The sequence below is a fragment of the Amblyraja radiata genome, chromosome 45, assembly GCF_010909765.2.
Source record: "Amblyraja radiata isolate CabotCenter1 chromosome 45, sAmbRad1.1.pri, whole genome shotgun sequence".
In the NCBI taxonomy this organism is placed as follows: domain Eukaryota; kingdom Metazoa; phylum Chordata; class Chondrichthyes; order Rajiformes; family Rajidae; genus Amblyraja; species Amblyraja radiata.
Window position 1 is genome coordinate 5123768 of NC_046000.1, and position 11273 is coordinate 5135040.

General features: G+C 46.4%; 3 protein-coding genes across 3 annotated transcripts in view; 1 reads left to right on the plus strand and 2 right to left on the minus strand.

Annotated features, from left to right (window-relative positions):
• Window positions 1–6314, plus strand: part of LOC116968432 — a 32743-nt gene extending 26429 nt beyond the window's left edge. Inside the window, exon 5 of the mRNA XM_033015200.1 lies at window positions 6196–6314. Coding sequence (XP_032871091.1) covers window positions 6196–6314 — 119 coding nt within the window. The remainder of the gene's footprint in view (window positions 1–6195) is intronic.
• Window positions 6315–9510: 3196 nt separating this feature from the next.
• Window positions 9511–9867, minus strand: LOC116968433 (histone H2AX-like). Its single transcript, XM_033015201.1, has 2 exons — window positions 9739–9867; window positions 9511–9636 (listed from the first exon to the last, which is right to left on the minus strand). Exons 1-2 carry the CDS (start codon window positions 9865–9867, stop codon window positions 9511–9513), a joined length of 255 nt encoding a protein of 84 aa, XP_032871092.1.
• Window positions 9868–10830: 963 nt separating this feature from the next.
• Window positions 10831–11273, minus strand: LOC116968632 (histone H2B-like). The gene has a single exon (XM_033015396.1). The coding sequence runs from the start codon at window positions 11236–11238 to the stop codon at window positions 10846–10848; it is 393 nt and encodes a 130-aa protein (XP_032871287.1). The 5' UTR covers window positions 11239–11273; the 3' UTR covers window positions 10831–10845.

Consider the following 11273-nt stretch of genomic DNA (forward strand, 5'->3'; position numbering starts at 1 on the left):
TAGATTATTGTAACGGTCTCCTTGCAGGTCTTCCGAAAAAAACTGTCAGGCAGCTACAGCTTGTTCAGAACGCTGTTGCTAGAGTTCTAACAAAGACCAAAAAATTTGATCACATTACACCAATTCTTAAATCTTTACATTGGCTCCCTGTATGTCAGAGAATTGATTTAAAAATCCTGCTGCTCACCTATAAATCACTACATGGTTTAGGGCCAAAGTATGTCACTGACATGCTTCCACTATATAAGCCTTCTAGATCTACTGAGAGCAATCTGTTAGTGATTCCCAGAGTAAATACAAAACATGGGAAAGCAGGATTTAGTTACTATGCAACAAATAGCTGGAATAAACTTCCTGAAGATTTAAGACTTGCCTCAACTTTGACCACTTTTAAAACAAGACTGAAAACTTTTATGTTTACTTTAGCTTTCGGCTAAATCTTAACTACATTGCACTTTTAACTTTGGCACTTTTTATAATGCATTTTTAATTTTGCTTTTCTTTTCTTTTAATTCTTCTATTTTATTTCATTTTATTATTTCATTTTATTGTATGACATGTTTTTATGTGAAGCACTTTGAGTCTGCCTCGTGTATGAAATGTGCTATATAAATAAAGTTGCCTTGCCTTGCCTTATAATTCATTATGGCTGGAGATTTTAAGTGTTAATTGAATTTCTCGAGATCACTCACATATCTTAACAGGCCGAAAGGTGGATAATTCCCTAGGACTGATGAAAAATATACCAGGCTACTTTGTTGGGCATGGAGATGATTACTGGAGGACTGACGGGGATATTTATATCTTTACTGGCTGAGATGCTGAGTGACTGGAAGACAACAAATGACGCACCTTTATTCAGGAAGGGCAACAGGGATAAGCCAGACAATAACAAGATAGTTAGTTTAGGGGCACTTGTGTGGGAATTCTTAGAAAAAGCTTTGAGTGACGGGAATAATCTGCATTTGGAAAGGCTGGGATTGTTCAGATAGCACTGATTTGTTGGTGGGAGATCCAATCTGACTAATGTAATTGAGATTTATGAAAAAGTAACTAAATATATTGATGATGGCTCTTTGGTAGATGTGGTTCACATGGACCTCAGACAGGCCTACACAGAAGGCTGGTCCAAAACATTAGACCCATGGTATTCACAGTAATGTGGCCATAAGTATCCAAAAGTAGCTTGGTGATAAGAGATGGAAGGTGATGTTAGAAGGTTACCTTTCTGATTGAAATCCGGTCACTTGCGATATTTGTCTTTATTGGTCAGAACACACGTCTTACTAGAACCTTTGGTGAGGACACAGCTGGAACTATTTGGACTTCTCTGGTGCCATATTGTAGGAAGGACGAGATTACACTGGAGAGGAGATTCACCAGGATGTATCCTGAGGGGCAATCATTCAGTTATACGGAGAGACTGGACAGGCTGGCTTGATTTCCTTGGAGCAGTGGAGGCTGACCAGGTTAAGACGTATATGATTATGTGTGATCATTGTGTACTCCTACCTGGTTTAACTTCAAAATGCATCACTACACACTTGTCCAAATTAAGTTACATTGCCATTCCCATGCCCGCTTTCCCAGTTGATCAGTATTCAGTGTAAACTTAGATACCCCTCTTCACTCTCCACTCTACCACTAACTGTGGAGTAATCTGTAAACTTTATAATTATGCCACTTATTTATGTAAATATACATGATACGCAACAGCAACCAACACTGATCCCTGCAGCATCTTAAAAGAGAAGAACATAGAACATCGCAGGAACAGGCCCAAATGATTCCGACTACGGCTACCGTCTCGACGGAGTTTGTCCGTTCTCCACATGACCGTGTGGGTTTTCAATGAGATTTTCGGTTTCCTCCCACACGCCAATGACGTACAGGTATGTAGGTTATTGGCTTGTCTTGGTGTAAGTATAAATTGTCCCTCGTGTGTGTAGGATAGTGTTAATGTGCGGGGATTGCTGGTCGGTGCAGACTCGGTGGGCTGAAGGGCCTGTTTCCACGCTGTATCTCCAAACTAAACTAAACAAGCATGATGCCAAGTTTAATAAATCCCCTCTGCCTTCATGTGATTCATATCCCTCTATATCCATGTATCTACCCAAAAGCCTCTTAAATGCCACTATTCTATCTGCCAGTACCATCACCCAAGCAGCACATTCCAGACACCATGCCACCCTGTGTAAATCAGCGGTCACACACATCTGTTTTAAACTTTGTTTCTCAAAGCATAAAGCTAAGCCATTTAGTTTTTGACAATTTCAGCCAGAAAAAAAGGATCAGACTATCCACACTATATATGCCCGTCCTAATTCTATCTACTTCTTAATCAGACTCCGATGCTCCAGAGAAAACAATCCAATTTTATGCAACCTTGCCTTACAGCTAATGCCTTCTAATCCAGGCAGCATTCTGGTAAACTTATTCTGCACTCTCTCCAACATTCTTGTAATGAGGTGACCAGACAATACACCAAGGCTGCAACTTGGCTTCCTGACCCTTTTACACAATACACCGACTGACAAAGTACATCAAGTCAAGTCAAGTTTATTCGTCACATACACATACGAGATGTGTAGTGAAATGAAAAGTGGCAATGCTCGCGGACTTTGTGCAAAAAGACAAACAAATAAACAACCAAACAAACTACAAACAGAATGGAACAAAATCACATATACTTTTTCATATTAAATATTGTGGGCGGAAGGAAAAAGGGAAAAAAACAGCAATTTAAATAAAAAGCAGTAGAGTGGTACAGTAAAGTTAGTCCCTGGTGAGAAAGGAGTTTACAGTCCTAATGGCCTCTGGGAAAAAACTCCTTCTCAACCTCTCCGTTCTCACAGCATGGCAACGGAGGCGTTTGCCTGACCGTAGCAGTTTGAACAGTCCGTTGCAGGGGTGAAAGGGGTCTCCCATGATTTTATTGGCTCTGGAGTTGCACCTCCTGATGTATAGTTCCTGCAGGGGGGCGAGTGAAGTTCCCATAGTCCGTTCGGCCGAACGCACTACTCTTTGCAGAGCCTTCTTGTCCTGCGCAGAGGAATTCCCAAACCAGATTGTAATATTTCCGGAGAAGATGCTTTCCACAGCCGCTGAGTAGAAGCACTGGAGGATCCTCGGAGACACACTGAATTTCCTCAATTGCCTTACTCACGAGTGCTGCGGCGTGTGATGTCCATGTCATATCCTTAGAGATGTGGACTCCCAGGTATTTAAAGCAGCTCACCCTATCCACAGTGTCCCCATTTATCCTCAATGAATGAATGAATGAAATCTTTATTGTCATTCAGATATACACCTAGACACAGTGCACCTTGAACGAAATTTCGTTGCATTTGACTCTCCAATCAGGTAAATAGTAAAAGTAAAAGTGCTAGGTGCATCCATAAAAATGCCTCATGTGCATGGTTCTGTAAAATAAATATATATAAAAAGTTTTTTTTTAAAGTGTCGATATTTAAAAGTTCTAGCCTCGGTTTTGTTGATTGTTCAGTAATCTTATGGCCTGGGGGATGAAGCTGTTGCAGAACCTGGTTGTCCCGCTCTTCATGCTGCGGTACCTCCTCCCAGAGTTAAGCAGTATAAACAGTCCGAATTGTGGGTGTGTGGGGGCTCTGGTAATGCCCTTAGCTCTAATCAGACAGCGCTTGTACCCCATGTCCATGATTGAAGGAAGAGAAGTCCCAATGATTTTTTCCGCTGTCCTCACCACTCTCTGAAGGCACTTCCAGTCCGCAGCTGTACAGCTGCCGCACCACATAGAGATGCAGCTGGTCATGACCGACTCAATTGTGCTTCTGTAGAAGGTGGCGAGGATGGGAGGGTGGAGGTGTAAACTTCTCAACCTGCGGAGGAAGTACAACCGCTGCTGTGCCCGTTTTGCCAGAGATGTAATGTTTGTGGACCAGTTTAAGGTGTCCGTTATATGCACCCCCAGGAACTTGATCTTTTTCACCTGCTCCACTGCTGAGTTGTTGATGCAAAGTGGAGTGTGACTGGGCTGAATTTTCCTTCTGAAATCGACGACAATCTCCTTGGTTTTGTTCACATTTAGGAGAAGGTTGTTCCTGCTGCACCAGCTCACGAGCTGTTCCACCTCCTCTCTATATGCCTGGTCGTCGTTATTGTGGATGAGGCCCACTACTGTTGTGTCATCCGCGTATTTGATGATATGGTTAGTAGTGGACCTGGCGACACAGTCATGTGTCATCAATGTGAAGAGCAGCGGACTCAGGACACAGCCCTGAGGGGATCCGGTGCTCAGTGTGATGACCGAGGAGGTGTTCTTCCCAACCCGCACAGACTGGGGTCTTTCAGAAAGGAAATCCAGGATCCAGTTGCATAGTATGGTATTGAAACCTAGGGGTGCCAGTTTGCTCACCAGATGCTGGGGGATTATCGTGTTAAATGCTGAGCTGAAATCAACAAACAGCATCCGCACGTGGGTGTTCCTCTCCTCCAGGTGTTGTAGGCTCAGGTGGACTACAGAGGAAATAGCATCCTCTGTGGAGCGGTTCGGGCGATAAGCAAACTGGAACGGGTCAAAACTGGAGGGGAGTTTAGAGACCATGTGCTGCTTAATAAGCCTCTCAAAGCACTTCATTATTATTGGTGTGAGTGCTACGGGGCGGTAATCATTCAGGCAGGTTATTGTAGATGGTGGCTGTCTTGAAACATGATGGAACAATGGCCTGGTTCAGGGAGATGTTAAAAATGTCTGTCAGAACCAGAGCCAGCTGGTCGGCACATCCCCTAAGCAGACGCCCCGGTATGTTATCCGGTCCGGCTGCCTTTCGCTGGTCAATACCCTCCAGGATTTTGCGGACTTCAGCAGTTTCAAAGGACAGTGTCTGTTCTCCTGGTTGAGGCTCTAATTTCCTCATTGTAGTGGTGTTCAGTGCCTCAAACCTGCCGAAATGATTATTTAGTTCATTTAGAAAGTCTGTGTCATCCTTACAAGACATCTGAGGTGCCTTGTAGTTTGTTATGGCCCGGATGCCTTCCCACATGTTCCTGGTGTTGGTATCATCCTGGAAGAAACCCTGGATTTTCTGTCCGTGGGCGCGCTTTGCTTTCTTAATTTCGCGGTTGAGGTTGGCTCTCGCTGTTCTCAGAGCTCCCAAATCACCAGATTTAAAAGCCGCATTTCGTGCTTTCAGCATGGCACGCACCTTTGCAGTAATCCAAGGTTTGTGGTTGGCCCGGGTTGTGATGTTCCTGATGACAGTGACGTCCTCCATGCACTTCTGTATGTAGCCCGACACTGACATGGCATACTCATCCACATTGATGTTTCTGTTATGAGTGGCTGCTGTCCTGAACATGTCCCAGTCCGTGCACTCAAAGCAGTCCTGGAGTGCTTCTGTAGCTCCCTCAGACCAGACTCTAACCTGCTTCACAGTAGGTTTCTCTCTGATCAGAAGGGGCTTATAGGCTGGGATGAGCATTACAGAGAGGTGGTCAGAGGAGCCGAGGTGAGGCCGGGGTACTGCTCTGAAAGCCTGCTTGATGTTGCTGTAGACCCGGTCCAGCGTATTCTCTCCACGTGTAGCAAAGTCCACATATTGATGGAAATGAGGGAGGACAGTCTTCATGTTGGCCTGGTTAATATCCCCAGCAACAATGACAACGCCCTCTGGATGATTTCTTTGCTGCTCACTGATGGAACGGTAGAGAATACGCAGAGCCTCCTTAGTGTTGGCTGCGGGGGGGATGTATACAGCAGTAATGCTAACCACAGTAAACTCCCGTGGCAGATAGAATGGCCTGCATTTCACAGTCAAAAGCTCTATGTCCGGAGAGCAGTGGCTGGAAACAGCGGTAGCATTATTACACCAGCTGTTGTTTGTGTAGATGCACACACCCCCACCCCGGGATATACCAGTCAAAACAGTGTCCCTGTCGAGCCGGAATGTTGTTAGCCCCCCTAAGCTAACAGCCGCATCAGGTACAGATGAGTTTAGCCATGTCTCTGTCAGGACTATAGCGCAGCAGTCTCTCACCTCCCTTTTTATTGTGAGATCCAGATGTAGATAGTCCATTTTATTTTCCAGAGAGCGGACATTCGACAGGAGAATGGATGGGAGCGGTGTCCTCCACGGGTTAGCCTTTAGCCTCGCCGTTAGCCCCCCTCGACAGCCCCGCTTCTGTCTTCTGTAGCGCCGCCTCCGTGTTCTTCTGTAGCGGCCAGTGCCTGCGAAAGTCTCCGCAATTCTGCAGGCCGCTGGGTTCTCCCGACACAGCAGTCCGAGACAGTGCAGGCGTTCCTCGAGTTCAACGTCCACGCAGTCTCTACTGCTTAACCGTTGTAATCTCAGTAATGCCCCATGATCGTACATTAACTTGCAGCCTGCCTGCTGCAAGTTATGAAGCCGAACCTTAGAAAACTTACCGCTATCCCTAACGAGAGTCAAAGCAGCCGCAGCCAACCAGGGCGCCGCCATCTTGGACCATCCTCGTTGGACCATGTTGTGTACGTCCTCGGATGATGTGCCCTCCTAAAGTCCACGATAAGCTCCTTCGTTTTTTTGTTGTTCAAGAGGAGGCTGTTGTCCAGATACCAGATCAGCCACCTCCTCCCGGTAGGCCTTCACATCATTGTCTGAGATCAGGCCCACCACCACAGTGTCATCAACAAACTTAATTATTGAGTTGAAGCTGAACCTAGCCACACAGTCATGTTTGTACAGGGAGTACAATAGGGGGCTGAGGACGCAACCCTGGGGCGATCCTGTGCTCAGGGTGAGGGACTTTGATGTATTCCCTCCCATCTAGACTACCTGGGGCCTGGCGGTGAGACGGTCCAGGGCCCAGGCACACAGGGGGGTGTTAAGCCCTAATTCCAGTAGTTTCTCGGCCAGTCTGGTGGGGACTATCGTGTTGAAGGCTGAACTAAAGTCTATGAACAGCATCCTCACGTAGCCCCCCTTCTGGCTGTCAAGATGAGAGAGAGCGGTATGCAAAACCTGGGAGACTGCATCGTCCGTGGATCTGTTCGGACGGTATGCGAATTGCAACGGGTCCAAGTTGCGAAGGAGGAAGGCACAGATGTGTTTCTTCACCAGCCTCTCAAAGCATTTCATGACTACCGAGGTGAGGGCCACCGGACGGTAGTCATTCAGACAGGCTGGGGAGGCATTTTTTGGTACCGGTACAATGATGGCTTTTTTGAAGCAGGCAGGGACTACGGACTTGTCCAGGGAGAGGTTGAATATTGTAGTGGGCACCGGAGCTAGCTGCATAGCACAGGACTTGAGTGCACGTCCCGAGATGCCATCGGGGCCTGCAGCTTTCCTCGTGTTCACCCATGTCAGAGCCCTCCTCACATTGTGCTCGGACAGCGAGAATGTGTGCACATTCCTCCCTTCAGCTTCGTTAGCCAGCCCGCTGGCGGTATTGTCGATAGTCATCAGACCTGGGATGGTGTTGCCCATCTCGAAACAGCTCCCTGAAAATGGTGAGTCAGGTGGACAGTGTAGGCGGTGTTTTGCATGTTTTACTTCACTGGGAAGGATATAGAGTACAAAAGTTGCCACAACATGATGCAGCTGCACGTCGTTGGTGAGACCATGTTTGCAGTATTGGATGGAGTTCTGGTCGCCCAGCTTTTACAAGAATGTCATTAAAGTGGAACGGATGCAGAAGAGATGCACCATATGTTACCTGGGCTTGCATTATAGGGAGAGGATGGATGGGCTGGGACTTTATACTTTGAAGCATTGAAGGCTAAACAGTGACCATTTTGATGTGTACCTGAAACTGATGGGCAGGATAAACTGAATGAACAGTTTTTCCCCCAGGGTAGAGGATTCATAAAAAAGGCACACGGTGAAGGTGAAATGAGATAAACTCAAGAGAAACCTCAAGGGCAACACTTTTATTCAGAGTGTCGTCCACATCTGGAATGAGCTTCCAGAAGAATCTATAGGAGTGGATACAATTATGACATTTGGACAGATACAAGGCCAGGAAGGTTTTAGAGGGATATGGGCCAAAAGTAGGTGAAAGAGACTAGCGTAATATGTCAACTTAGTTGGTATGGACAAGGTTTCCATGCTGTACAGCTCTATCACTTTATGACTTGTATTTTATCCAATGACAGATGACTGGCACTCACTGTGTGAATTAAAAACATTTAGGTTTATTATTGTCACGTGTACCAACAGGAAACAATAAAACTTCCCTGCACTGTACTGCAAGGAGACAGGCCTGGACAACACACTATTTGACCATCACACCGCACAATAATGTAATGACATGGACCTCACACTTCCCTGTGGGGCAACAGATTTTCAACACCAACCCCGCGTGTACAGATAAAGACAGGAACACCCCCTGCACTACACTGTGAAGTCACAGCCCAGTACAGACCACACAGCCTGTGGTCTGAGAGATTTGCACTAGTCACTCCCAACACTGTAAGGGCACAGACCTGCACAAACCATCTCAGTACTGCATGGAGACTGCCCAGTACAGCTCCAGCACTGACAGCAGGGAGATGGACAAAGGGAAATCAACCACAGTCCAAGACCAAGCTCAGGGAACTGGGTCTCTGCACATCCATATGCAACTGTATCAAATTCCTGGGCATGCATATTTCTGAAGATCTGTCCTGGCCCCAGCAAAGTGCATCAATGTTTCTACTTCTAAGACTGGGGAAATTCAGTATGCCAACAAATACGTTATTTAATTTCTATAATTGCATCATGGCCTGGTTCAGCAACTTGAACGACCAGAATCAAAGATGAATGCACAAATGGATGAACACTGCCCAGTCCAAAGACACAAAAAGCTGGAGTAACTCAGTGGCACAGGCAGCATTTCTGGAGAGGGTGACGTTTCAAGTCAAGACCCTTCTTCAGGCTGGTTAGGGAAAAGGGAAAAGAGCGATATGGAAAGGTAAAGAACAATGAATGAAAGATATGCAAAATAGAAACAATGATAAAAAGTAACAGGCCATTCTTAGCTGAGAAGCTAGTGCGTCTTAGGTGGGAGAGGGATAGAGCGAGAGAGAATGCTGGGGCTAACTAAAGTGAGAAACATAAAATAAGGTGCAGGACTGGGCCATCCGGCCCTTCGAGCCCCTACCACCATCATTATGATCACGGCTGATCATCTAAAATCAGTACCCCATTTTGGCTTTTCCCCCCATATCCCTTAATTATTTCAGCCCTACGAGCAAAATCTAACTCTCGCTTGAAAACGTCCAAAAAAGTGGTGTTACAGTGGCTACCCTCCAGTGCACAGGAACTGATTCAGAGTCGAGTGAAAATTGGAAAATGATCACCAATGCATCCATGATTTCTGGGGTACACCTTGAGTACGCTGGGATGCAGACTATCAGACCTTGGGGATTTATTTTCCTCCAGTCCCAACGGTTTACTAATAGAAGGAACACTTGTTGTCCCGCACTAAACATAATCGATGATCAGCCCTTCCACAGACATGGTGAGTGGCTCTGAAAAGAGCCTTTGGGTCACTATGTTTAGTTTCTCTCGCTTACTTGCTCGCTCCGCCGGTTTTCTTGGGTAACAACACGGCCTGGATATTGGGCAACACACCGCCCTGAGCGATGGTCACCCCTCCCAGCAGCTTGTTGAGCTCCTCGTCGTTGCGGACGGCCAGCTGCAGATGATGCGGCTCTTCTTGTTGTCCCGGGCCGCGTTTCCGGCCAGCTCGAGGAATTCAGCCGTCAGATACTCGAGCGACAGGGGCTCCTGCACCCACCCGCTTAGCATAGTTGCCTTTCCTCAAGTGCCTATGAACACGACCGACCGGGAACTGCAGTCCAGCCCGGGACGAGCGAGACTTGGCCTTGGCCCGAGCTTTGCCGCTGGTTTTTCCTCGTCCAGACATCTCCTGATGTTTTGTACACGCAGAATGAGAAAATGATCACAGACTCGCCTTTCTTATACCTGTTTGAGGAATCCAGAGAACCGCTGGTGATTGGTGAAAAAGGACATGATCTCATTGGTGTGAAGAATGACCCAATCACAGAACTGTTTTATCTACCAATCAAAACCCACAACAGAAAAGCGCTGAAAATAACTGCCAGTCCCTCCAAAACTCGAACTTTGAAATAGCCGCCAAACTATAAATCTGTATGTCAATACAATTTGCTACATCACATAATCATTGCTTTTTTGATTATAATTTTTTATGTAAGTGCATTGCGTTAAGATGTTAATTATACTGCTGCGAGTAAGAATTTCATTGTTCCGTTCACGGTACATATGACAATTAAATACTCTTGATTGTTGACCACCTTGAACCCCGGGCAATACAGCACAACACATATAATTTACGTTTTATTTGGGTCGGTAACATATTACAAAAAACGATCCTCGGCATCAATTAGCGATCGGTCACTATGTAAACGGTCTCGGATTATAGTCTGGTTCATTTTCACAAAAATCGGGATATGGGCGACAGTGTGAAACGTTCCTCCTTGAAAGACTGGACGAATTGCCGAGTAGAAATGCAATTCAGTACACTTACAGAGATGAAGACAATAAAACAGTAACGGCAGCACTAGTCGACAGGCCGTGGGCTCAATTTATGATGACTGGGACAAGCTGACGTGAAGGGAAAGGAGTTTTACTTCTGTTTGATGGACAGGAACGCAACATGGATCCCGGAAATATCCCGCGTATATTGGAATTTAATTTAATCACTAAACAGAATGTGAAATAATTCGTCAATCAAAAATATCCTGAAACAATTCTGCTGCGATTCAATGTCGAAACATTAGTACAACTCTTTCTGCGAAAATGTGGGTGGCTCTTATAAGAGCCGTTGGGGGTTTTGGGTGTTTTCTCAACAATGTGTGGATCTTTATTTGGAACTGGTGTACTTGGTCACCGCCTTTGTCCCTTCCGACACGGCGTGTTTGGCCAGCTCCCCGGGAAGAAGCAGGCGCACGGCGGTCTGAATCTCTCGGGAGCTGATGGTCGCCCGCTTGTTATAATGCGCCAGGCGGCAAGCCTCGCCCGCGATACGCTCGAAAATATCGTTCACGAACGAGTTCATGATGCCCATGGCCTTGGAGGAGATGCCGGTATCCGGGTGAACCTGCTTCATCACTTTGTAGATGTAGATGGAGTAACTCTCCTTCCTCGACCTCCTGCGCTTCTTGCCCCCTTTGCCTGCGGATTTCGGCAAAGCTTTCTTTGCGCCCTTCTTGGCGGCTGTTTCCTTCTTGGCGGCTGTTTTCTGCGGATCAGGCATTTCCTCGGTGGATTTCAAACACGGAAGTGACCAGC